This window comes from Crinia signifera, chromosome 6, assembly GCF_055691185.1.
Source record: "Crinia signifera chromosome 6, ASM5569118v1, whole genome shotgun sequence".
Taxonomy (NCBI): Eukaryota; Metazoa; Chordata; class Amphibia; order Anura; family Myobatrachidae; genus Crinia; species Crinia signifera.
In genome coordinates, this window is record NC_139222.1 from 145,957,859 (window position 1) to 145,985,598 (window position 27,740).

The 27,740-nt window shown below is 40.8% G+C and overlaps 2 protein-coding genes across 4 annotated transcripts in view; one reads left to right on the top strand and one right to left on the bottom strand.

Annotated features, from left to right (window-relative positions):
• VAT1 (vesicle amine transport 1) overlaps positions 1-9,684 on the top strand; it is a 58,342-nt gene extending 48,658 nt beyond the window's left edge. The window contains exons 5-6 of the mRNA XM_083147549.1: positions 299-540; positions 4,200-9,684. Coding sequence (XP_083003675.1) covers positions 299-540; positions 4,200-4,301 — 344 coding nt within the window. The 3' untranslated portion in view covers positions 4,302-9,684. The remainder of the gene's footprint in view (positions 1-298; positions 541-4,199) is intronic.
• LOC146008348 (uncharacterized) overlaps positions 9,291-27,740 on the bottom strand; it is a 55,616-nt gene continuing 37,166 nt past the window's right edge. For all 3 annotated transcript variants that reach the window (XM_083147547.1, XM_083147546.1, XM_083147548.1), the window contains exons 5-7: positions 23,248-26,004; positions 17,038-17,246; positions 9,291-14,754 (exon numbers count right to left, since the gene is read on the bottom strand). In XM_083147547.1, coding sequence (XP_083003673.1) covers positions 14,685-14,754; positions 17,038-17,246; positions 23,248-26,004 — 3,036 coding nt within the window. In that variant the 3' untranslated portion in view covers positions 9,291-14,684. The remainder of the gene's footprint in view (positions 14,755-17,037; positions 17,247-23,247; positions 26,005-27,740) is intronic.

A 27,740-nucleotide genomic window follows, 5' to 3' on the forward strand; every position in this document is an offset into this window, starting at 1 on the left:
TTAATTTGCTGTGTGCACTTGGTAAGACTAGCTATGCAGAATAGTCACATCCTGTCAAGCTTTAAATAACACTTGACAGGACTTCTGCAAAATACTGTGCAGGAAGTAAATAAAATGAAAATTGCAGATTTATATATTGTCAACATTGCTTTTGAATTATGTCCATGCGTTAATTTGAGAACTGTGGTTTCTCCACTTTCATATTTGAACACTAAAGACATTGACCAACTTTACTCATATATATTCTTTCTGTGGACAAGTTGTAACGGTCTTTTGGGAAAACCTTTTTGTTCTGCAGGGGCTGCTAACCTGTTGACCGGCCAAAAGAAGAACCTCATGGCTCTTGCCAAGTCTTGGTGGAACCAGTTCAGTGTAAATGCCATGCAGCTTATTCCATCAAACAAGGCAGTGTGTGGCTTCTACCTAGCCAACTTGGATAATGAAATGGAGATGATTACAGAGGTTGTGAATATTCTGTTTGATCTCTACAAACAGGGGAAGATTAAGCCCAAAATTGACAGTGTGTACCCCTTTGAGCAGGTAAGTTGGATGACCATACTGCAGTAGGATGAATTGTACATTTGCCACCTTAGTTTTAATAGCATTGAGGAACCAATATCTAAACTAGTAATTGCATTCGCTCATTCTGATGCATTGCTCTCTGTATGCCACTGACTTAAAATGGTACTTTCATAGTAGTAGTGACCCCTAAACATGGTTTTAATTGATCACCTCAAAGTAGTGCTTAGTAGGTCATAACTGTTATGGCTTTACAGACAGAAGCTAGATAACCTGAGGTGTAATGGAGCATATTAATTGCAGCTGTAGCTATGCTTGATGTGTAACTGTAACGGTGCCCATACACCGTACATTTGCCGGGTGCGATGAGATGCATGTTCCCGCACAGCTCAGTGTGTGCTGCACATACTTTGTACTAGATTGCATCTCATTGCATTGCAAAATCACAGCATCAATGTTTCTAATTGATGGCAGTAAACTGGAAATCAAATCACGTTGGCTATATTAATTTTAAGCCAAGATATGTATAGCCCAGATCCATTTTCTGCAAACAAGGTGAAAAACTCCAGTGTTTAAAATGGCACTATTATGGAAACTGACATGGCAAATGACAAGGGTAAAGGTGGCGGAGGCTGGAGGGCTTAGTGTCCTGGTGTAATGATGTGGCAATGCCCGGCCAGAGGCAGGTGGTGCTGAGGGCCCCAGGCAGAGCACCATTAGCAGCTCGGTAAATGTTCCCCATGTCAGTGCCCCTCATCAGGATACGTCTAGTGCGTTTCTGTACGTGTTATATAAATCTGTACTGTTACGGTGTACATGTTGCTAACCTGGCTGTTGCTATACAAGGAATGAGATTTGGATTGCTGTGAAAATATACTTGACAAAGCGGATTCTGAAATAAAATTGTATACTTGCCCTTCAGATTAGAAGCCAACCTATTGACCATTTTGGAAGGATTGGTTTGTTTTATAATCGATATGCTGTGAATTTGTTTAATGTTTTTCATGTTTTAGAATAGGTGTATCAATAGTGATATGAATCAGTCCCTAGTGGGTTTTTTTTTTCTGAGTAAAGTAACTTTTATCCAAGGTGCTCTGAGGTTAGGCAACCTAAACTCCAATACATAGTCACAATTCCGATGTTCGGTTAAATAGTCTACACAATATTTTGAGATTCTTGAGGCAGGACTGCTGGTGTATTTTGCATTTTGACAACCTTGTTACGATATGATTGTCACTCAAGTCTGTATAATAAAGTGTTTGGTCTTGTCCAGTCGTAGCATTCCCATGTTCTGTCTCGCTGTGGACAGACAGTTTGGCAATCAGTTCAATTTTTTTTACCCTCCAGTTTGCTAGCAAAGTCTTATTGGCATGCTCGGTCACATGGGGGACAATTTAATTTGGTGGCTAACAACCAAACCAACTAGCCTTATGGTGCCCACATTGCAATATGATGCGCATGCTCATAATGCACCAAATTCAAAAAGTATATGCAACACGTGCAGTTTGAGCCAAATGCAATACAATCTAGTACAAAACACATTGGCGCACATAACACCATTAGTGTGTTGTGCAAAAATGGTGGTCGTAGCGTTTCACAACAGGGAAACAATCTGGTTAGGGAAAAATTAACCCATGTAGATGACTTTATTGAAGGTTTAATCTTGGATCATAGATGCCCAGTTGGCAAACTTGGCAGTACATTTTTGCTAGCTCTTGGAATGCACTGTGGCTACAGGGAAAGCATGCCATGAGTATACTTGGTGGTGAAATGGATTAATCCCATCTCTGGGCTGGAAGGTACAATAACATATAAACTTGTACATTTTTTAAGCATTTTATTGGTGTCCTTATTTGGAGGGTTTTCTTTCATTTAATGTGTTATTCCCTCTACCATCTTGGGCAGATTATGACTTGATTGTGTTTTAGTTCTCTGGAATACTTCAAAGGAAGAATATATAGTGTCTACTACTTTTCCGCCTTGTTTCTCTCGAGACTTATCTCGATTGCTTCCCTTCTTGCTGCATCTGGCAGCTGCTCCAAGGAATGAGTGACTATCCAGATGTCTTTACTTTTGGGACACCTTCCTCATGTTATGGAAACATTATTTTGCAACATTAAGAATCTCCCACATGCAGTCTAGCATTCCAGTTGTATTGAAACAGCTTCCACCTGGGCTCTGAATTTTAATGGAGAAAGTTGACTTTTATTGAACATTTAACACGTCTTTTTTGCAAAATGTAATTTCGATCTTGCGGTTTACATATGTGAATGTCTTGGGCAGGGAGAGCACAGGTTAAGATTTGGTTTTTAAGATAATTTGAAATAGGCACACAAACGTGTATTACTGGATCAATAAATATAATTTCTTAAAGGAGCTTGAATGTATGGATTGAAGGCTAGAGTGGATTTACTGTATCGGTCAAAGTCAGCGTGTGTGTGGAACCTTTGAATCTGTCAACCCAAAGGTCCTTGTTGGTGTATTAACTTTGACACTTGTCCTGGTGTCTATATAGGTGCATACACATGTGATTTGAGCTTCCGATTTCGACTATAGTCAGAAAATGTAAATGCGCGCATTTATTTCGGGGGTTTTTTTTTTTTTTTTTTTTGTGTGTATACAGCTTGCAATGCACACCCTGTGGGATTGGCATCACAAGAAACTGTGCCAGTTAGAAAATGTAAACTATTGTATACAATCTAATGTTCTAGTATAGTCAAAATCAAGTAAGTGTAGTCAATATTGTATAGGTCTTGGCTCTGAAGTTCAAAGGAAATTGCATAGTGAAGTGCCTAACGGTAACATGCCATTCAGTAGCCTAACCCTAAATTATGAAAAACAAAGGGTCCACTATTCTCAAGGTGGCTTTTTGGCAGTGTTTACTATATGTACTATCTACCCCAGATACAGTTTGTGTATATAAGATTTGAAAAGCTACCCAATTGTACATGACTATACATAGTGTGGGTAGAGAATACCTCTTCATATGGATCTTGGAGCCTGTTTTTGCTGAATGCAGACCTGAGCAGAGGCCCCTTTCTTCGCTCACAAGGTATTATTCCTCCCCTATGGGGTGCATGGATCCCCACAAGGGAGAATAGACAGTGTGCAGCGGGATTCTGGCTGGTGGTAAGGTCCGCAGTCAGGATTTCAGTACCTGTATTGACCCCTGGGATCCTGACTGTAGGCAATTTAACTACATACCGACTATTTTCATCTGAACTGGTAAGCTGAAATAATAATTACTGACCATTAATAGCTGGTATGGTTTGATAGCTGGACACATCTGGGTGCTGCAGTGCCCAGAACCTTTAATCCAGTTTCTTCTGCTACCACAGGTAAGTATTCAGGTATAATGTTTATAGGTTCCCAGTCAGTGGCAAGAAAAATTTAAGACTTCTAGTTTTATAGAATCTACTCAACAAGTGGAAATTAAGAGTAGTTGCTATAGGAAATGTCTTCATGGGTTGTCTTTTGACACATGCCCCTAATTACTCTTATGTGGTGAAACTTGGTATCATACAGTCTGCAAGATGGCAACTAAGCACATCCGAGTATGTGATCATTCACAAATCTGTGCCGTCCATGTATAAAATCTTGTTAGTATGTGGATCGAATATTTTTTCCCAACAAATGGTTACCTATTTGGATGCATTTTTAGTTCTGTTTTCTTTCTGCAGGTTGGTGATGCCATGAGGCAGATGCAGGAAAAGAAAAATGTTGGTAAAGTGATCTTGGTCCCTGATGTGCCAAAGGAAGAGGATAAAAAGGAAGAGAACTAAAACTACTGTGCAGAAAGGAGCCCAGTATCCTGCAGATTGTGAAAACTGTCCTACTAATGTGTGTGTGTTTGGGGGAGTGACTGAGCCCTGTTGACGTATAACTGATTTCTTGCCAGGATGGCTGTACTAGCACTTGGCAGCAAGTGGGTTATACTTTATTACAAACAGTGTATGCTGGGGAGTGATGATAAATCTTGCTTAAAATCTGTAAACTGCACAAGATTTAGCAAAGAATCCTGAGCCAAGCTGCAGGGTGTTGGTTTTTGATTTAATCTGCTGCAGTTTTTGATTTTCTGAAAAGGATTTTAATCTTGGTCCTCATTGGGTCTTTATACAATAACATTCCAGGTATTTGTTGCAGTCTTGCTGAGGGCGGCAAAGTTTTCTATCCTGTCTTTCCATCGGACAATTTTGTAAGACTCCATTCTGTAAATGCTTAACTTCGTACAAACTGTGGTTGCTGATATCTTGTTTCATTAAATAAACGTACTCCTCTGACTGTACCGCTTTGTTTCAATATGAACACTATCAATGGGATATACATATAATAATCTGACCTTGCAGGCAACCACTTGACCTAGTGGTCTCTTTGAATAGAGATACTTTATTGTAAGCTTTAAATATCATTTAGAACTGTCACCAGTGCAAACTGCAGAATATTTTTTTTTTCTTTTCTAATAATCTGAAACTGTTATGAATGCTTAGCTTTCATAGTAGTTTAGCAAGCATTAGATTTTATGGCCATATAACACTTGCCAAAATGTCACAATGGCACTAGTGGCCTTCTAAAGTGAACATCAATAGTGATTTGAAGCCAGTGCGGGTGTCCTTCCATTGTATAGGCTATAGAGTTTAAGAAATTCTGCTGGTGGTCCAGGTTATTGGGATACAGATACTTAATCACAAGTGGGGAAAAAAATGTTATTTTGATAATCTCTGTGCACAAGCATGGATATAATTACAATGTGGAATGTAATGGCATGGTTTGGGAGACTCTCTTCTGAGAAGATTCTCACATTTTAGGAATAATTTGCTTAACTGCAAAGGTCTTGTGTATTTGCCAAGCATTTCTGTTACTGTCAGAAATGTGCCCATGTAACCGGTCCATGGTAAAATGGTGATAAGGAGCTTAAACATCAAACACCTGTTGTGTATGAAATGGTATCTATCCTGTTTATGGTCTCTCACTTTAGCAGTTAGGCAGGCTCTAAAGGTTAGGAAATTTGGAAATTATTTCTATGGTGCATGCAGAGCCTCATAGGAGAAATTGTTTAGGAATGGCTGTAGGACAGGTGGGTTGGTCAGCTGGTCCTTTATACAAAGGTAACAGGTTGGTTTCAATGGAAAGAAATAACTTTTCTGCACACTATTCCCAAACTTTATTATTGGCTGAAATGTGTTCCAGGTGTATCTGTGCTTGACCACTGTGCTGCATTAAACCTTCTGGCTGTATTGTATAACTAACAAATGATCTATGTTGTAACAAATCTGATAAGTGCATTTTAATGGTTAACATTAGCGGATTACACTATGGGTGCCCAAAGTATGAAAAGTTCTAGGATCTGATAGTTTGTCATAACGTTGGCTGTGAAGCTTTGGCTACTTGAGCAGTTTTGTTATCTTCTTGCATGTAAATTTTAGATCTTGGTTTTTCATCCAAAAAGCATACTCAAGCTATTATAGGTTATACTTTGGTTTTTAGACTTCCCTCATACTCACTGGTTGCCTTATTTCAAAGTGCATTCATTAACACTTTTTACTAGGATAGATTATAGCTGGACCACTGCCAATTGTTTACCAACATACCAATGTGCCAACCAACTCGTCAGTGCCAATGACAGTAACTGCTTGTCTTAAATGTAATCTATTTTAAAATGTCGTTTTTTTTTTTTTTTTTTATTCTAGTTCTACATTACAGATGACAGAGCCAGTTACCCCAAAATCCTTTTTAAGGGCTACATTACTGCAGCTTTATGCCAAAAAGGCTACAGACTTCATAGAATGGTGGCTCCAGATTTGCGTGGTTTTTTTTTGTTTTTTTTTTTTTTTGTTTTTTTTTTACTTTATGGTGTATTTATCCATTGCAGATGACATTAAGCATGGTTCTAAAATGTTTACACACCTATCAACTTGTATTGAATAGCTAGCTGAACATTTATCCACTGTCTTATATTTCTGCCTTTGAGCCCTAGAAAGGCCGTAATTGTACAAAGCACAATTAGTAAATTTTAAGTCTAGAATTGCTAATTAGTATTTGAGATCAGTGGTCCTGCAAATTAGGTGTGGGCTTGAGATTCCTTCAGCTAGCTAAGTAGTCTTGAAAATAACTTGGATCTAAGCTGGGTTGGTAAAATATGACATACCATCCATTGAGTTTTAGGCATGAAAAATGGTACGCCGGTCCTCCTGAGAGCTGGAACCAGTTTCTTGCCAACAAGGTCTTCAATACCCTTCCTGATCTCTTCCAGGGTAGTATAGTGTACTAGAGGAGTTAATTGGGTGAATATTAGGCTAGTTCTATAGTGCATGGGCACTGTAGGTAGCACTTGACCAGGCTTGTTTTTGGTACAAGATTGCTTTGTTTGGAGATTTCAGGTTTCCTAAATGAAGGTTTTTAATGCTCAGAATAAGCTGTGTGCCTTTATGCATATCTTTCACTTCTGTTTATGCTGGATATTTTCACATTAAAAGATGCATGTAAAGGAATTATACATTGGAAGAGTATATCAAATAGAAGGGGGTAGTGACTAGGACTTATACCATAAATCAGGAGGCTCTAACTTCATTCATAGACTATAGTCTCACTTAACCCAACCAACTTTTTTTTTTTTTTTTTTTTAAGGCAGTGGTCAGGGAACTCTGTCCTCATTACCCCACACAGTGCATGTTTTGCTGGTAACCGAGCAGGTGCACAGGTGTACTAATTACTCAGACACATTATAAGGTCCACAGGAGGTGTTAATTATGTCACTTGTGATTCTGTGAGGAGACCTGCAAAACATGCACTGCGTGGGGGTAATGAGGACAGAGTTCCCTGACCACTGGGTTAAGGCTACTACCTAGAGGTCTTGGCCCTTACCATTCTACTAGGTAGCAGTGGTCACCATAAATGGCATTGTGATTTTGCAATGCCTTGGATTTCCCTTGAGTTTTAAACTAAACAATTTGTTGTAGGAGAAAATGCCACTAAGGCTAGATCAACCATTATTTTTGGCCTTTCTGCTGGCAATCTAAGCAATTTTTGTATGAGGCATATCACAGTGAGGTATAAAGTAAACCTTTACAAATAGATGGTTTTTTTTTTTTTGTAATGCTCAACAATCGATAGCTAGAAAATTTTCACACCCCATCTTTTTTTCCCCCTATAAGCACTCGCAGTTTAACCCCTGCAGACTGCTCACCCTATTTAATGTTCTGGGGGAATCCTTGCTGTCAGGTTTATGAGGATTCCCCAAACAGCAAGGCTAATGCAGAGAACCCACTGCAATAGCAGTGAGCCTCGCTGTTTGGGCGGCTGCACACACAGTTGAATACTGACCCGAAAGCTGTGACTGCGAGCAATCAGCCAAAGAGCATTGAATACTGCCCAAAGAGTTGGACTACATTAACTAAAACCTTGCATGGCTTTTAATCCTGCCATTGATTTTCTAATTCTTAAGGGAGTTCTTTGAGAGCTAAATTAGAGTAGTATCAGGCAGGTTCTTTGAGTGACTGAAGAGACTGAGCCCATCAATACATTAGGGGTAGGAAAGTCAGTTAATTTCAATTTAGCCAAACTAATATGCAAGGATGAGGTATATGTTTAAATGGGCCTAGGCTTGAATGTTGGTACATGACTAACAAATCTACAATGTTCGTTACTACTACGACTTATATTGAAAGCACAAAGCTTCATGTATGACCAGCTGTGGATTTTGGTTTGTGGTTTCCCTCTAGTAGGTTTAGGGATGCCAATCCCACGGAATTTTTTTTCAATCCTGGTATTTGGGATTGAAAAGTGCTCAAGCCAAGAATTGGCATCACTAAGTTAAAAAAAAACAAAAAAAAAAACCTGCCCACTTAACCACAGATCCTTAGTGTGGCTTTGACTATTGCGTACACATGTACAGATTTATCTGTCCGATCTATCTGGTGGAAACAAAAACCTGGAAATATATGGGAGCAAATGGCTGTTCGAGCTTTTGGGAACAATGTTTGATTGTCAATTGCTCCCATAAATTTCCTGGTTTTTGTTCCTACCAGATCAGAAAGATCTGTGCGTGTACGCATCTTATGACTGTCATAGAAACTGTAAATGTATCCTTGGATAGAATGAATTTCAGATTAAATGTATCCATGGATAGAATGAATTTCAGATTTGGACTATAGGGTCTTGGCAGCCAAAGTGACTAACTTTTTAGAATGCAAAAGTTTTTTTTTAAGTGTATTAAAGGTCTAAAACAAACATTTATGTAACAAGTAAACTTTGAGAAGCCCTTAACGATTTACAGTAAACTGCATTCAATGTCAGTTTAAAACCAGGTGATCCTAAGCTGCCATTCACATGACCTGCCTTTTTTACTTCTAACTATTCTCGGTAAACAGTACTTTATTAAAGTCCATCCCGCTTTCATTACATAAAAGTTTTGTCACTAGGGCACTACAGTTCTTACTGTGAACAGTGCAGTTATTTGTAGCTAATAGCTGAGGCAGCTCACCTCCTAAGAATCCCTGTAAAGAGCATTTAATTGTAGGGAATGGATGGACCGCACATCCTGTCATGGTTGGAATGGGTTTCTTAATCCCTTGTTAGTATTCTGATATAACTGCACTTCTAGCGCGAAAGGATAAACCTTAGGGATGAAAGACCTCAGATCCTTAAATATTTACTACAATTTTTTTTTTTATTGTAAACCTGGCAAATGCTCCTGATCAGTAGATTGCAAAGATATGGACAACTGGCTTCATTGTCCCAGTAGCCATAATAGTCTTGCATAAATGATTTCTCAAAGTCGGCCCTGCTTTAACTTTGCCACTTTTTCTACTATGTCCTACTAACGTTTCACACTGTGAAAACCTAGACTTTAGTTGCTATGTGTGGTCAAGACCAGCTTGACCTGAGGCATCTGTTGAAGCTTGTACGTCAAATTATTAGATTTTATTAAATAAAATAGGTTACCCCAATTCCTATTTTTTGGACAAATGGTAAGCAAATTTTCATCCCACCACCGCTGAAACTGAAAGTAGACAAAATGTGACTGCTTATCAATTCCCTGCTTTGTATGTAAAAGTTGAACAAAAGTTTTGTGCCAATGCTGTTTACATGAAGTGTAAAGCTTTTCTGCCTAATTTTTGCCGTATGCCTTACATGTTTCAAATGTTAATTAAAAGCATATCAAAACTCTTCGATGGGTGTGGTGATTTTTAAAACTCTTCAAAATTCCTTATTCTGGGCAGTTTGTTCAGTGAAAGTTTAAGTCATGAAGACTGGTAGACTTCTGGTGAAATATGGGACCCAGCACATACAGATGTGTGAATTAAGCACCCAGTCGAGGGAGGGTAATTGTTTCATACTAGAGCATTTACTGGGTGTACACAACACTACACAATGACTTCTCTTTAAAAAGAGCAAACATATATATATTCTCTATTTGACCACTGAACTTTTTTTTTTTTTTACCCACTGTCTTTAGTACTGTACTACAAAATGTAACTTGCACTCTTGTTTACATGAATTGTTACACTAAACAGTTGGTTGTACAGGGACACAGCCACAACTTTTCCATAGAAAGCTATAAAAGTTTACATCAAACGCTGTATATGGGTTGATAGGTGTAAACTACTGTAGAATGTTCTTATATAATGCTTTTTATTATGACCATAAAGGAAATGCCTGGGAAATTCATATTAACTTAGACATTCTACAATTAGGTCTCGCATATTAAACTGCACAGTATTCCTGGGTGTTTTTTTCGCTAGGTTAATTTTGGTACTTATATGTTGGGCGCCCACTAAGCTATTTGCTTAGTTTTCCGCAGGATTCGTTGCACTCACCACACTATATAAAATTACCTCCATGCCAACATGGATAGTTGGGGTATGAGCATACTAACTATAGTGGGCACCCAACAAACATATAAGTACCTTAATGTCTTCTGAAAGGCTACGGTCCTCTCCATATGCCAAGAGACAACCAGTTACTCTTCTTGCCTTATAATTGCAGCATACCTGCCAGCCCTCATGTATATCTTGGCAACAAATCTGCATACCACATTTTGCTCTACTGCAGTAACCAATACAGGTTGCTTTAAAGATTATCTGGCACCTGATGTGTCGATTTAAAAAGAGGTGCCATGACCACCAGGTGCCTGTTGGAAGTTATGCTGCAGGGGAAGTTAGCCTCTGGAAGGGATCAAATAGGTTGCAGGGCCACTTTGTTACTCTGTGGGGTAGAGTTAGGCTGAGGGATTTAGATGCTGAAGTAAGGCTTGGTTAGGCTGTGAGGGGGTTGAGCTGTGGGCTATTAGGGTTTAGATAGTGGAGGGAGGGAAAGCTGTTGGGATGCCATTGTGTACTGCAGATGTTCAAGCAAAAAGATAATACAGCACTGTGCTGGAAAACTGGTGGTTCACATATTATATATACTGGTGTGGTTCACACCAGTGTATATATCATTTAAATGCTGCAAGAAGTGACTTCTATACACTATACTCAAGATTTTATTTTTTTAAATAAACTTCTGTCCTAGCACTTTCAATGAAAAACAGTTCTTGGATGCGAAGCAACTGCCAATGCTCCCAATAACTGGGCCATTGACACCAGAGAGTTGGTGGGGAAAATGCATCCATATGTAGATCTTTTAGTTTATCATTCTGTAACATCCATCTCCCTGCAGTTACTTGTAATGGGTTACAGCAGAGGCCTATTAAACCCGCAAACACTCCTGTGTGGGATCTGGTCAGTAGTATTTATGTTTAACATAGATTAAACCCCGGTACAAAACATTTAACCTAAAACTAATAGAAGGATAAGCTGCAAGTACTTGGTGTAATGTCTTGCCTGTTGCAGATCATTAATTTGGGAAATATTGTAATGTAGAACTGCCCATGAGTTACTGAAGACTGACTTAATTTGTCTTTATAAATATAGTAATTTTATATGAACTGGTGTGGTGAGGGTACAGATTTCCTTTTCTTCTAAATACACTTCTGGGGACTTTTTGCACTGTTAGTGTTCACTGTTGCACTAAATGCATGTATAGGTGCGTACACACGTCCAGATTTTCTGTCTGATCTATCTGGTGTGAACAAAACCCTGGAAATGTATGGGAGCAACTGACAATCAAAAAATTGTTCCCAATCACTTGAAGAGACTGATCAGTCTGATAAATTTGTTATATCAGAATGATTTAAACAATTTATCTAAGCATAGTGTTTTTTTTTTTTTTTTTTCAGTTTTGCTGCATTTGGGTGGAAACTGTTGAGCTCCCATACATTTCCACGTTTTTGTTCCCACCAGATAAATCAGACAGAAAATCTGGACATGTGTATGCATCTTATGACTGGTTTCTGTACACCGGTTCAACTTGGGTCAGGCCCTGTTTATATGGCACCTTGTAACTTGGTTATTCACACGTCGGCCACACTTACAATGATCATGGGTCTGTAATGTAGGGGAGCAAATACCGTATATACTCGAGTATCAGCCGAGTTTTTCAGCCCTTTTTTTTTTGGGGGGGGGGGGGTGCCTGAATGCCCTACTCAGCTTATACTCTAGTGTGGGTCTGGGGCAGTAGTGTTAGCACCCCAGTGCTGCACAGCAGTATCCTCTGTGCCCAGCGGGAGGCTCAGCACATATGAAATCTAAGACCTGACACTGCCCAGCGTGTGATGACCGTCGCTTCCGCGGCTACCGGAAGCTCAGCGCTGGAGGAGTTAACATCCCCTGCAGTTGGTCGGCTGGCTGTCTCCATGTTACTGAGCAGCACTAGGTAACAGACAGCTGCGGGACTCGGCTTCAGGGGAGGGAGGTGCTGAGCCTCCCATTGGGTCTTGCGGCTGTCTGTTACCTAGCGCGGCTCCAGTCACTAGACTGGTATCTCCCCTCCCCTGGCTCCCATTGGATTTCTTGCGGCTGTCTAATATCTAGCCTGCCTGGAGAGTGACATCCAGCCAGTATGTCAGGAGGGGGCAGGCAAAGCGCTGGGGAGCCAGCTCACCAGGGGAGATATGGGAGGGGGACGACGACAATATAAGCTTCTAGTAGGTGGCACACACACCACAGGCAGCAGCTCAGTGTAAGGGGGAAGAGACACATGCCTGCTAACATACAGCAGCAGAGTACATGAGATTTTTTTCACATTAATAAAAGTGTGTCTGTTTATGAGCATATTAAATAAATCATGGAACATGCAGGGGATGCATAGAGTAGCCTGTGTTAGGGCTCTTTAAATACATGCTGTTACTGCAAGTGTTGCGTTAGCATTTCCCATACATATGTGGTAATGCTGCATATGCGGGTTACAAATAGCTGCTGCATTTCCCACCCTAGACTTCTACGCAAGTCAATGTTTCCCAGTTTTTTTTTCTGGTAAAATTAGGTGTCTCTGCTTATATTTGGGTTGACTTACATTCGAGTATATACGGTAATCAAACATTTGTGCCCAAACACTGGAAAGCAGACAATGTCCATTAAGACAAATTGAAGTCAAATGGATTTATTTAATCAAACATTTATCCCAATTTTTTTTTTTTTTTTTTTTTAAATCCCTTTACCAGTATTTTGGAGCAAATGGCTGCCAGATTTTTGTTCCCACCAGAATGGACAGATAAATCTATTTATGGCAGCAGGTAATCTACCATTTGTTCACACATGCTGTAAAACCGACAGATGTAACATGTTTAAATGTATATTGCTTTGATTTAGCACATTTGCCAAATCATCTATCCATTTTCCAGCATTAGGGAGCAAATGGTTGATTTTTGTTCTCACCAGCCAGATTGGACACAAATCTATAGTTGTGCACCCATTTTATACCCTTGAGGCAGACCTCTGCATACACAGCCAATTGGCAGCATTTAAGTAGAAACTTGAAATTAACCTTGGCTAATAAAGGTTGAGCTGTTTTTACACTGCAGTTACCAGGGATTAAGGTAATTTAAACATAATTTATCAGAATAACCATCTTTGCCCATTTTGTGGCTTTTGGGTGTAAATGGCTGGTTGTCATTTTGTTACTTTACAGTACCAAAATTTTATTCTAACCAGATCTTGTGTATTCGGCATAAGGATTTAAAATATTAATATTAGTCTTATACTTACCACACTTATTTCTATATATAATATTTTAGTGGATGGATTTTGTGGTGCTCTGTATTTTAAACTTGCTTTCAGTTAAAGTGTTACATCTTATTGACTGACTAAATTCCGCTTTATTTGGATATAATGTAGAGCTTTTATAGCACTTTGGTCACTAAGTAATGGACAACATTTACTTCTGAGGATAATAAAGAAACTTGTCTGCAAGAACTTTTTTATAGTAGCAAGATTAACATTCACTCTATGGAGCTGCCCCTATTATATTGTGTAAAACGCCCAATATCACCTGAATGCATATTTTATATCCGGATAAGGCAGACTCAACCTGAGTAAGGTACAATAGTGAATGTTCAAACTAATGAATATCTCAAACCAGGTCGCCTAAACCTGGCTTTATTCCATTTGTTTCACAATGCTACACAACATGGTCTAAGAACTATGATACATTTTAGAATGAAATTCCTGCTTAAACTGTGTGACCCTCTCCTTCCTTGCCTGGTATAAGAGGCTTCAAATTAACATCACTATTTGGAGATGTCTTGCTGGAGGCTAGGTTAAAATTACCTGAAAATGTGTGTGGGTTTTTTTTATTAATCAAACTTTATTTACATCAAATCACAAAATATGGAACAGAATAACTGCTCTATCATAAACTATATAAAATCAACAAGTGACATATTTTACTCAAGTGCCTAAAATGTATTTACTCTGATATAGAGCCTTTCACAGGCAACCTACCATTGTAATTATTGCCCCAATGAATATGATTGGTAGGAGATGGGATTGCAATACTCTGCAAAGCATTCACTTGTAATTTTATAGCCTCAATAAACTAATCGTATATCCATTATTATTTTCTAATAACTGATTGGTACCTGGTTTTTTTTTTTTTTTAAAAGGAGCCCTTGGGCTTTACATGAGTAACTTGCTGTAGCATTACACCTTGTATACAGTTAGTAGTCCCCGGAGTTTTTGCCAGTTATTGACTTGCCAATCAACACACTGTCTCTTCCATCTAGTGGTGATTGCAGAAGAAAATGTATTTACAGTTGCAATGCTCTGCCACATTTTGTATTTAAAGAAGTCTCACTCGATGCCTATAGCCTTCAGCTGGGTTATTGTAGACTTCATGTACGCAGAGTCTGGATATCCATTCCTATGTAAAGTAAAGAAAAATGATCACCTGAATGCACAAAATTTAAATATGCAAGTCTTAAAAAGGGCTCCTTGATCGTACCTATAAAATCCTTTTTCCTAAAGCCATGGTGGATTTTGAGATTATGGGTATGGGTGTGCTGGGTCTGGAGGACAAGGGCCCCAAGGAGATAACTTCTTTAGATAAGTGCATGGCTCCTCCCTCTCATAACCTCCACTATACTCCGGAATCCGGTATTGTAACAAGCCGAGAGTAATAGGAAGAAGAGAGAAGAAATGCACAACAGGAAGGAGCATTAGGGTGGGATCCCAGCATCCACTATGGCTTCAGAAAAAATGATTTTACAGGTAATACCAAAAATCCGATCCTTTTAGCCTATGGTGGATGCTGGGACTACAGGACATCCCAGTCCCCTAAGGGTGTGTATGCTCCTGAGCTGCACTTAACACCCCTGAACATGAAAGCAGCATATGCCAAGATGGTGTCAAATCTGTAAAACTTTTTAAACATGCACAAAGAACCACAGAGCTTCCCTGCAAAGATGATATGTCTAGACTCCTGTACGCGCTGCCCAGGACATGTCCACCGACCTAATAGAGTGGGCTCTCACCAAATTGGCACTGGCTTTCTAGCCAACAGGTAGGTTTGGTGGTCTGGCATACCCAATGTGCCAAAATTTGCTTTCATAAAGGTCAAATAATGAGTTGGTTTTACAAAAAGGGGTGGTCCTGTTAACATATATACACAGTGCCCTAACTATTTCCAATGTCACCAATAATTCTGAAGCAGCAGATGGGTCTGGAGCAAATGCTGGAACAACCATCTCTGATATACGTGAAAACATGACACCACCTTAGGAAGATATTCCAAAAGAGTGCATAACACCATTCTTCCCAGAAATGTCCAACGATGAAACAAGGCCCCCAAATCAGATACCCTGTGGGCAGATGCAATGGCCAGTAGGAAAAAAAAAGTTTTCCATGGGAGAGCAACTGCTACCAAAGGCTCAAATGGGGCACCTTGAAGATGTCGGAGCACTAATGGCAAATGACAGGGCCGATCTGGGTGATGACATGGACCTGGTGACAGGAAGTCCGAACTTGCGAGGAAGATGCCAGGGAGGAGTGACCGACAACCTGAGAAAATACCTGTACCAGGGCCTCCTGGGCCAATGTGGAGCAATTAAGAGTGCAATTACAGCCTCCTGTTTCAACCTGTGCAGCAATCTGGTGAGCACAGCTACAGGAGGAAATATGTACATCCTTTGAGGGGTTGGCACAGATTGTATCTGTATCTGTGCTCAGAGACGACAGAGTACCACTGCCAGTTTCGCTAGTGTTTCCTTAAGGGCTGGCCGGTAGTGGGAGACCCGTTTACCTGCTGGGAGAGGGTGAGGGAGCTGTGTAGTAGCCACACAGCATGCTGCAGCTACTACACAGCCCACAATTGTAAAAGAAGAAAATAAAACAATCAGGAAATGTAATAAGAGATTTTCAGGACTGCAAAGCAGCCCACTCCTAAAAAGGCCCCGTTACCTCAGTCACCATGAAAAAAAAATGGTTCCTGAGGACAGATGAGGGAGGAGGAGCCACGGGCTGCACTTGTCTAAAGTTAACACCTTGGTGACCGGGTTCTCCAGGCCAGCATACCCAAAGTCCCAGCATCCACCATAGGCTTAAATGAAAAATACTTTATTTTTGCAGGACAGAATATTACATGGAGGTACTGAATTCTAATGCTGACTTGCAGGTCTCTGAATATAGGGCCTTATTCTGGTTGCTTTGCATGGGGACGATGATGGTGATGTGCGCATTTCTTCGTATATGCATATGCAGGGTGTGTGCACCCACGATGAACAGACTGTTTGCCAGGTGCACACACCCAGGACAGCGGGCGGGGGGATGAGAGGAGTGTGAGGTGGCCTCATTGGCATATGAGAACCGCCAGCGTTTCATGGGCATTCTCATGTTAATGAGGCCATGATGTGGGTAGTTAACATCACCGGATGTGATGTCAGCTGCCCGCCGATTTCCTTCCCAGCGTGAACGCATATGTAACGCACGCACCACATATTTGATCTGTGACCATCGAAAGATGTGGGCGTCTCCAGCCAACCATTTGCAAGGCGGGGTTTGGTGGACTCGCAAGGCTGCAAATTAACCAGAATAACCCCTATAGTTTAGTCACTCAAGGTCAAGTCCTATTGGACTGGATGTGTTATATTGGACAGATTTATTGAAACTGGACTATTTGGAGATATGTATAACTTCAAACTGTACTTACTTTTGCTTCCCTCCATATGGTGAAGTCTTATGAGGAATTTTATGCCATGTCACCTTATCTCCTGTTTCAAATGTCCTAATGTGAAATGTGAGACCTTTACTAAGGGCTTTCTCCAGGAGCAGAAGTAGCTTCTTCCCTTCACGGTTGTCTGGCAGATAGGCTTCAAACCTGCCGCCTTTGTATTGGCATCCTGGGTGAGGGTCACCAACCTTATTAAAAATGACAATGAAGTATTTATAAACTTTTATTTTTATACATAAATTGAACTTATGTATTTTGTTTGTATGTATGGTGTCACATGAGGTTCACAGTGCCTTACAAAGAAGAAAATGTGATTTACAGTACAATGCATTGCAGTAGTCCTGCTGCTCGTATAAGCAGGGTGGCAGCACCAAAGAGATACCACTGTGTGTAGTGAGGAGGTGACTGCTTAAGTGTGGGAAGGATAAGCACATGAGGTAGTCCAAGGGGAAGGGACACACTGCATGGGGCATAGACTCAAGCACAGGTGCAATACTGCATATACAAAGGGTTAGGTCTAAATTCAAGTGGGCTCAGGGACCCAGTGACGTGACAGGGGAGAAGAGGAGAGAGGAGGAAGAAGGGGACCCAAATGTATGCTCGCCACGTTACAGGCACATTGGCTCGCTTCACTCGCCAACTGGTTACTGAATGCAACCAGTGGTGGCATGGATGCCCTGGCCTTGCTCCTCCCCCTGGGTTTGGAAGGTCCTTCAGCCCATTACAAATTAGCAACTACCATATACAAAGTGACCTGGGAGAGATCTAACAACTAAAGGAGCCCATACACGCTCAATTGTGTCCAGCTTCGTTCTGTACTATGCGATGTGCGCTCCCGCGCATCACATAGTACGGTACAAAAAATGTGCTGAACATACTTTTTGCACTAGTTACACATCGTATCGGATCACAGTGCATGCACAAGGCATGCGATCCGATACGATGTGTACTTTAAAAGTACATAACGGAGCCAAAAAACTGCGTGTATGGGCTCCTTCAGGCTAATTAAGACAAGCACAGATTGACAGTTACCAGTAAGGGCACAGTACTTGGGGAATACCGCAATAAATACTACAGTACATTATTGGGACGTTATTTACAGCCAAGGCAATCATCAGTGGGGAACATAGGCTCTGATAATGGTTGGTCCGCAGCTTACCGAGCACCAGAGACGCTGCCCATTCGAGCTGGGCCCCACCGACGAGGGGATGTCCAACAAAGACACATCCCCATGCATGGTACCAGATAATCAAATGATTTCTCCTAGCTTTGCAATTAGAAGTGGAAAGTTACTTTTTTTGGGGGGGGAAAAAGACATCGGACGCGCTGACCTTGCACTTAAATGCAGCTTTCTCCTAGATCTTTAAGAAATGTTCCTGTGTAGGTAAGTATACTGGATTCAGTATGAAATCCCGGCGGTCGCGATCCCGGCGTTCAAAATCCCGACCGCCGAAATCCAGACGAGGGGGGGGACGTGGATCGCCCCCCTTGCGGGCTCGCTGCGCTCGCCACGCAGCGGGCCTGGTGCCTCGCTACGCTCAGCACGCTAATTTATTCTCCCTCCAGGGGTGTTGTGGACACCCATGGAGGGAGAAAGTGTCGGGATTTAGGTGGTCGGGATTCCGGCGTCAGGATTCTGAACGCCGGGATCCCGACCGCCGGGATTTTAACTGCATCCCAGTATACTATATATCAGTTATGGGGAACCTTGGCACTCCAGCTGTTGTTGAATTACACATCCCAGCATGCCCTGCTACAGTTTTGATATTTGGCCATTCTAAAACTGTTGCAGGGCATGTTGCAATGTGTACTTCCACAATGGTCTCTGCCCAAGATCTACAGCTGAATTTCACTCATCATTTTCTCCCATTTCTGACAGCTTTCAAACTGTAAATGTATTCCCTCAAAGCCTTTCTTTTTTTCCCTATAGATTGTAAGCTTGTGAGCAGGGTCCTCCTACCTTTTTAACGGTCTGTAAATACCCAGTTTGTTGTATCACTATTTCCAATTGAAAAACACAATGGAATTTGCTGTGCTATATAAGAAACTATTAAGAAATAAATACATTCCATTTGGTGCTGCCAGTCCTTCTTTACTACTCCTTGTTCCTATCTGTGTAGCACTTGAAAATGCTTGTTGTATATGGTAGAAGTATGATGAGATAGAGATATACATATATACATGCATATATACATACATACATATACACTGCTCAAAAAATAAAGGGAACACTAATATAACACATCCTAGATCTGAATGAATGAAATATTGTTATTAAATACTTTGTTCTTTACATAGTTGAATGTGCTGAAAACAAAATCACACAAAAATTATCAATGGAAATCAAATTTATTAACCCATGGAGGTCTGGATTTGGAGTCACACTCAAAATTAAAGTGGAAAAACACACTATAGGCTTATCCAACTTTGATGTAATGTCCTTAAAACCAAAATGAGGATCAGTAGTGTGCGTGCCCTCCACGTGCCTGTATGACCTCCCTACAATGCCTGGGCATGCTCCTGATAAAATGGCGGGTCTCCTGAGGGATCTCCTCCCAGACCTAGGGCCTTATTTTGGTTCATTCTTTCTGACAAAATCCTTCTTAGATGGGCAAAACCATGTGCACTGCAGGTGGGGCAGGTGTTACTTGTGCAGAGAGAATTAGATTTGGGTGGGGTTTTACTTCAAAGTGAGATCTATATTGCAGTGTAAAAATAAAGCAGTCAGTATTTTCCCTGCACAGAAACAAAATTACTCACCCAAATCTAATTCTCTCTGCACATGTTACATCTGCCCCCCTGCAGTGCACATGGTTTTGTCCATCTAAGAAGGATTTTGTCAGAAAGAATGAACCAAAATAAGGCCCCTAGACTAAAACATCCGCCAACTCCTGGACAGTCTGCGGTGCAACGTGGCGTTGGTGGATGGAGTGAGACATGATGTCCCAGATGTGCTCAATTGGATTGAAGTCTGGGGAACGAGTGGGCCAGTCCATAGCATCAATGCCTCAAGGTGCCCATACACGTACCAATTACCCGGTACTTTTTGTGCTAAAATAGCATCGTTGTGCATATGTTGTGCATGGGATGCGATGCTATTTTAGCACAAAAAGTACCGGGTAATTGGTACGTGTATGGGCACCTTTAGTTTAGCAGGAACTGCTGACACACTCCAGCCACATGAGGTCTAGCATTGCCTTGCATTAGGAGGAACCCAGGGCCAACTGCACCAGCATATGGTCTCACAAGGGGTCTGAGGATCTCATCTCGGTACCTAATGGCAGTCAGTACCTAAGTGCGCCCCCCAAAGAAATGCCACACCATTACTGACCCACTGCCAACCCGGTCATGCTTGAGCATGTTGCAGGCAGCAGAACATTCTCTTTGGCATCTCTAGACTCTGTCACGTGCTCAGTGTGAACCTGCTTTCATCTGTGAAGAGCACAGGGCGCCAGTGGTGAATTTGCCAATCTTGGAGTTCTCTGGTAAATTCCAAATGTCCTGCACGGTGTTGGGTTGTAAGTACAACCCCCACCTGTGGACATCGGGCCCTCATACCACCCTCATGGAGTCTGTTTCTGACTGTTTGAATAGACACATGCACATTTGTGGTCTGATGGAGGTCATTCTGCAGGGCTCTGGCAGTGATCCTCCTGTTCCTCCTTGCACAAAGGCAGAGGTAGCGGTCCTGCTGCTGGGTTGTTGCCCTCCTACGGCCTCCTCCACGTCTCCTGGTAGTGTCTCCATGCTCTGGACACTACGCTGACATGTTGAGACTCCCGCGCCACTCCCCCGGAGTCTGTGGGATATGCCAAGGAGGCAAATAACGTAGGCCATATTGAAACACCCGGAAGGGAGAGGATAATGAATAGCGACACATAACACCACCATGTTGGGACTCCCATGTCACGGACCTACCAGAAAAACGGGACTTCTAATAAGAAAAACGTATATATATATATATATATATATATATATATATATATATATATATATATATATATATACTGTATATATATATATATATGTACACACCTTGTGATTTGAGTGTTCTCTATAGATTTTATCATACTGTATGTGAACCCAAAAATTGTTATTTTAAAAGAGTTAGAGAGAAAGTTTCCTCCCAAACAGGAAATGGATATGCCACCATTTTTAATTGGCCACCTCATAAATAGCAAGTCAGAAAGCAGCTCCTCCATGCCTTGATAAAGAGATTTTAATCTTGAAACGCGTAGGAAGGAGAACTTGCTATTTTAAACCCTTTGTTTGCTGAAAGAACTTGGTATCGCGACGCACCCCGGGAGAAAGGTAGGATCCCCGTTTTTCATAAGCACATGCCGTAGAACCGGTCTGCAGCACTGTACTTGGACCATACCAAAACTCCTAGGGATGCGAACCGACCCTCTAACAGCAAAGGGGTGTTTTTATTTTTATCTGTAAACTCTTAGCATATCTTATGCTAAAAGAGGTTTTTTATTAGATGTCCAAATAAAATCTGCACAGAGATAAAAGATACCTTGATGAGAGTCTTCCTTCAATGATAATCGTGAGTACCGGTACGCCATTTTAAAGATACCTTGATAAGAACGTTACAGCATTTTCTCATGTGAGTGAGGTACGCCAACGTACAGCTTTCTCCTCAAAACTGAACATCAAAAGAAACCCAGATAGGTTTCCCCTCACTATAACATTGTGTAAGTGAGGTAGGAACCGCAACACATCCGGGCACAAAAGAATTCCTTTCCTATACTGAAGAATTAATGCTAACATATTTCCCTTAAAAAATCTTTTCTCTCCACATACCCAATGAGGATATACCGACGAAAGATAGAACGAGCTTAGAAGCTGGAATGCCAGGAATCGAAGCTAAGTATTTTCCAGTCCTCTATACTTAACTGATGTAGGGCCAACACGATCACTAAACCCTCTCTGTTAAATTGTAACTACGCTGACAGACACAGCAAACCTTCTTGCCACAGCTCGCATTGATGTGCCATCCTGGATGAGCTGCACTACCTGAGCCACTTGTGTGGGTTGTAGACTCCATCTCATGCTACCACAAAAGTGAAAGCACCGCCAGCTTTCAAAAGTGACCAAAACATCAGCCAGAAAGCATAGGAGCTGAGAAGTGGTCACCACCTGCAGAACAACACCTTTATTGGGGGTGTCTTGCTAACTGCCTATAATTTCCACCTGTTGCTGCACAACAGCATGTGAAATTGATTGTCAATCAGTGTTGCTTCCTAAGTGGACAGTTTGATTTCACAGAAGTGTGAATGTCTTGGAGTTACATTGTGTTCCCTTTACTTTTTTTAGCCATGTATATTTATTTTATTGTTGAAAGGAAGCCGGCTTTGAGGGGTGGAAACATGACATTTTCTGGGTGTGTCTGAAAAAACACAGGTGTGCCTAGGCATACTGTATATTGGGTGGGTCTCTGATGTCAACGATGAACATTTCCAACCTGATTCATGTGCAAATTAGTCCACCTCCCCAGACCACCGCAGATGGAAAAAGATGGTTTGGTTTTTGCAAATGGACCTGCAGATAAATTCCTATTTGAGGTTTATCTTTGGCTGGGCAACGGCTTTCTGCCCTCAGTCCACTGCAAATTCTCGGATTAGTGATCCATACTGAATTAGGCCCATTGTTTGTACCCATCTTACAGATCACATGCCTGCCTTCCAAAAAGGCCGGCAGGTTATCTGAAATATTCCTTTGTCTTAAACTGCAGAGTTCAGTATTTAGTAGTCTACCATTATTTCTGCCACCGATTCATAATCAGTCTCATGTGAATGTTGTTCATGTGTGATGATAATGCTTCAGAACTGCAGTAACCTTTGGACATGCTGTAGTGGCACGTGCTAAGTATTTCTTACTTGGGGCCTGATTCAGACCTGTTCGCAGCCTAATGAACAGGTCGGCGTCACCCAGCCCTGCTGAACCCCCCACCCCCCAGGTACGAGTGGGTCTGAATCGCCAACTTGGAGCATTGCAAAAAAGTTTAGAGAACAAAAAATGAGGACACCACTTCTTAATTTGCTCATAGCCTATATAGCAATATTCTGTAAAATTAGGTACAGCACATATATTCCTTTTTTGTACTAAACAAAATAAAAAATGTTTTTGACACTATATGGACTAAATGGAAAACACAATGGACTATGGCAAACTCTTGTCACTTACCCCCTGTACTCCATCAGACACCTCATATATTATCTTGAAAGATGTGTCTCGTTCATATCCAGGTATGCTTAGGCTCATACTTGTATGAGTCATGGTAACTCTCAGGGTGCTGTTGTCAGCTGATGCTGTACTATCTAGACATAGCGCACACAAGTTATTTTTTGTTGAATGACAATTATCACACAGATAGTGACCACAAGCCAGTTTAACTACTTTGTTGCTGTTCTTGCATAGGTCACAAACCATACCATTCTTCTCAGACTCTTGGCCAACTGCAGGACTTCTCAATTCAGATGATGTGCTCTCAAACTGGGGTAAGTAACCTTCTTGCAAAATGCCTTTTTCACTATTTTCAGTCTCCAGTCTATTTTTAACATCTTGTGAAGGGGAGATGGATTTGTCTATTAAAAGTCCACTGGTATTATAAGCAGCATGATCATAAGTATTCACATCGGCTTTGAAATCTGGCAAACAATGCTTGTATGTGTAGAGGTTTGTCTCAGAATTCTCCAATAAAGAGTTTTTGGTTTTAAAGCAATCTGGATCTTGAAAAAAATGTCCTTTTACATAATCTAGAAGCACTGGAGGTTGCGGAGAGATTTGCATGTTTTCAGCCTGATATGGTGACATCAAACTGCTAAAGAAGGTTTTGGTTTCACTGGTGATTCTAGATAATGTGTCCCTGTCATCAGCGTGAAAAGCTTTCTGATCTTCCAAACTTGTAATACCTTGATAATCATTCATTTCCGATACAACAGCTCCAATCCCCAAGTCAGATAATGGTGGATCTTGAGGATTACTGAACAACATATTTTTCACAGAATCTGGTTTGTTCCTCAGATCTATTGTTTCAAAATGTAAAGAGGAGTGACCATCATCTGCAACCATTGATGGTACATTGCTATTGGACTTCAGTTTGTTTTCTACTAGCTGCCTATACTCTTGTACAATAGTGTCCTGCATTGTTTTGGGATATATAAGAAGAAGCTTATCTTTCTCCACTTTAGTGCAGAGTTTTTGGAAGCAATTCTGGAACAGATTGCACCATTCATGTACTGCACTATCATCTGGACCTTTAATCCCTAATACGGAGTATTCAATACAAGAGTTAGCAATATTTACACCCTCTTTCCAACACAATAATTGCATTTTTTCCTTTGCTATGGATAACATGGGTTTGCTGACTGCCTTTAGTTTTAATACAATGCTTCCATGAACTTGCTCCTCCAATAACAAGACATCTGAACATGCAATTTCAATGTCCAGCTTGTGATGCTCTCTTATGTAATACCACAGCCAATCCTCCACTGTGATTTCATCTTTAAAAGAGAATATGTCATCCCGTTGAATGGGTGAGGTGTTCTCCCTAGAATATATACGGGACAAACTATTGGATCTTCTGAGTTTACCTTCCGGTATTTTAAACTCTAAGTTGGGAGACTCCACATCTACTAGGCTGGAGTAAGATAGTTCACTTGATGCTTTGGTAAATCGTACAGGCTTCAGTGGACCAGAGCTTTTAGTGGTGGATCTGTGCTGCCTTATATCCTCTCTACCAGTTTTCAGTGCTGGAAGAACATCAAGTTTTTTGAATGGTGGTAAACTCTTGTTTCCAGTCTTCTCATCTGTTTGTGAAAGACTAATATCTTCGTTTTTATTAAGATTAAGTGCAGCTGTGTGGGCTTCAGGTGTCTCCACTGCTTTATCACTAATTGCATATCTCTCATGATCAAACAGCTGTCTGTTGTTAGTATTTGATGAAGTCAGATATCTTTCTTCAAGATGTGTTCTTGTTAAATGGGAACTGTGGTCTGTGGGTAAACTAAATGTTGCAGCTATTCTACTTCCAACTTTGGTTTCAGGGTGTTCAAATCTATAAGAAGGGGACCTGGACTTAAATAACTCTTCCCCTGTGGCACCCTCCTGACTTCTTCCAGGTTGTGTGCTATCAAAGTTTAGATATTTGGATGGCTTGTCACCTTTTAATTGTGCATCACTGATATACTGTTTGCCTTGAGCCACATCAAAACCATTTCCAATAAGATACAAGTATTTTTCATCTTCATGGCACAGGAGCAAGGGATACAACTTTTCGAGGTCACATAGTAGGGACCTCTGTAAGTTTTGATATCTATTTATGTATCTCTTATCCATCTGTTCTTTCCGAAGGATTAGTTCCAATCTTTGGTAAAGTCCCATGAGTTCAAAGTGTGCAGTTCCTAAATCTGTCAGATCATGTTGGGCACCGTTTATAGTCTGGAGGTAAAGTGTAGTGATTCCATCTGAACTTTCATCCACTGCTTCAACATAATATTTGCTTAATATATTCTGAAACTCCAAATTATGATATCGTTTTATATACTTGAATATATCAGAATCCCAGACAAACGGTTCCTGTAATTGCTCAAATGTCTCATGTTTCTGAATATGTGGCGCTTGGTCAGCTTCGGAATAAAGGGGCACAGATCTTTTATCTCTGGTCTGTGGAATACCTTGGACACCGGAGTGACTCTTGCCTCTTCTCTGCGTATCCACTGAGTCTTGCTTTAAGCTTTCATATCCAAGTTCTAACTTGTTTACAATCTCCTGCACCACGGCTTGAATCTCTGTGTATGTTCCACTTATATCACATATTTTTGACTTTTCATTAAAGTCGAATTTGACGTCTTTGTAAGTCTTTCTTAAACTTTTCAAAACATTTGCACAGTTTTCTGGGAATCTTTTATAGTGCACAGTCACAGACGATTTTTGAAACACCTGTAAAAAAAAAAGTGAAAAATCATTAATACTTATGCATAAATTAAACATTGCCTAATTAGATATTGCCTATCGAGCAGTAAGAATGTTTACACTGGATATAATTCATTAGAAAATAGTTTAGAGTCAGTAAGGTAAATTCCCCATATTTTATCTATTAGCAATGAATCAGATTCAATCTATTATCTTCTAGAAGGTGCTAAAAAAAAAAAAAAGGTAGAATCTAGTAAATTTACCCGAGTAAGTCATTGTTTCCCAACCCTTCTGCTCACAAACATAGAGGGTGAGATTTAATAGGACAAGAGATTCAGAAAGTGAGAGATTTGGGACGAAATCTCCAGTTTTTTTAAAGCGGCAGTCATTTACACTGCAAAACCAGTTTCATTTTGCAGTGTAAATGATTGCCGCTTTAAAAAAACTGGAGATTTCTTCCCAAATCTCTCACTTTCTGAATCTCTCATCCTATTAAATCTCACCCAGACTGTCATCAATTTCTTAATAACCGTATGTGCAGCACTGTCCATGCTTAACACTATTTAATTGTTTTTACTACTTTAATTAAAATAACAGCCCAGAAATAGATCTTGCCATTTCTGTTACTCCTAATGTATGTGACATGGACCAAACATTTTTGAGACTCATATTAATGGTAGTATCCACTCAAATCTTAAAATGATATTATTCAGTATTAACAAAACATTGGATTGTAGCTCTGTTGAACAGCAAGGTATTACCTCCTACACCAAATTTCAGACAGCTGACACTGTGGCTACATCTGTCCTTCTGTGATCTGATACCGGTCAAAAAATTGAGAAGGCAGTCAGTGAACCACTGTCCATAACTGGCCCAGCTCTGTGTATAACTTAATGCCATAATGCGACCATGTTGGGGTTGTAATGATTAGGCCCCACCCCTTCTAGTATAAACATTGTGGAAATGTTTACAAGCTAGGAAATAAGGGAGAGAGCATTAAAGTGCTGTATCTCATCTATCCTGATACTCCTATACTCTGGGATAGCATCCTTTGGGATCATGAGAGATCATTAGAAATGTAGTAGAAATCAACTCTGTACTGCATAAACCAAGTCCAAGGATAGAGGTATATAGCTTATATTTGTCCCACCCTGGTTTCAAAATACTCAGGGACACCCTTATGTGTAGAATCACTTGAATTTTTTTTTTTGGTACTTGTTTCCTAGCACGGCCACAATCGTAAGTAATCGTGTCCCTTAATTAAGGGACACGATTACCCCGATGGACCCGATTTCTTTTGAAATCAGGTCCATTTTGCCGGCTAGGAAACAAAAATCGGGGGCATCGCGTCGGTCGGGACCATTAACATTGGTCCCGACGCGACCGACGCGATGCCCCCGATATTTGCATTGACTTCAATGGTAAAAAAAATTTTAACATTGAAATCTTGTCGTGAACGGTAAAATATCGGGGGCATCGCGTCGGTCGGGACCATTAACATTGGTCCCGACGCGATGCGACGCGATGCACCCGATTTTTACATAGGATTCAATGTTAAAAAATTTTTTAACATTGAAATGGTGTAAAAATGTAAAAAAATGTGAAATGGGTCAATATGACCCATTTCACATTATAAATGTCCCCGTCGTCGCCCCACGATAGACGGCAACCCGAAGCGTGGCGAGCGCAGCGAGCCCGCGAGGGGCGGCGGTACGCGTCCTCCGACCTTTTCATGCCCTACTATCCACTAGGGCGTGGAGTGA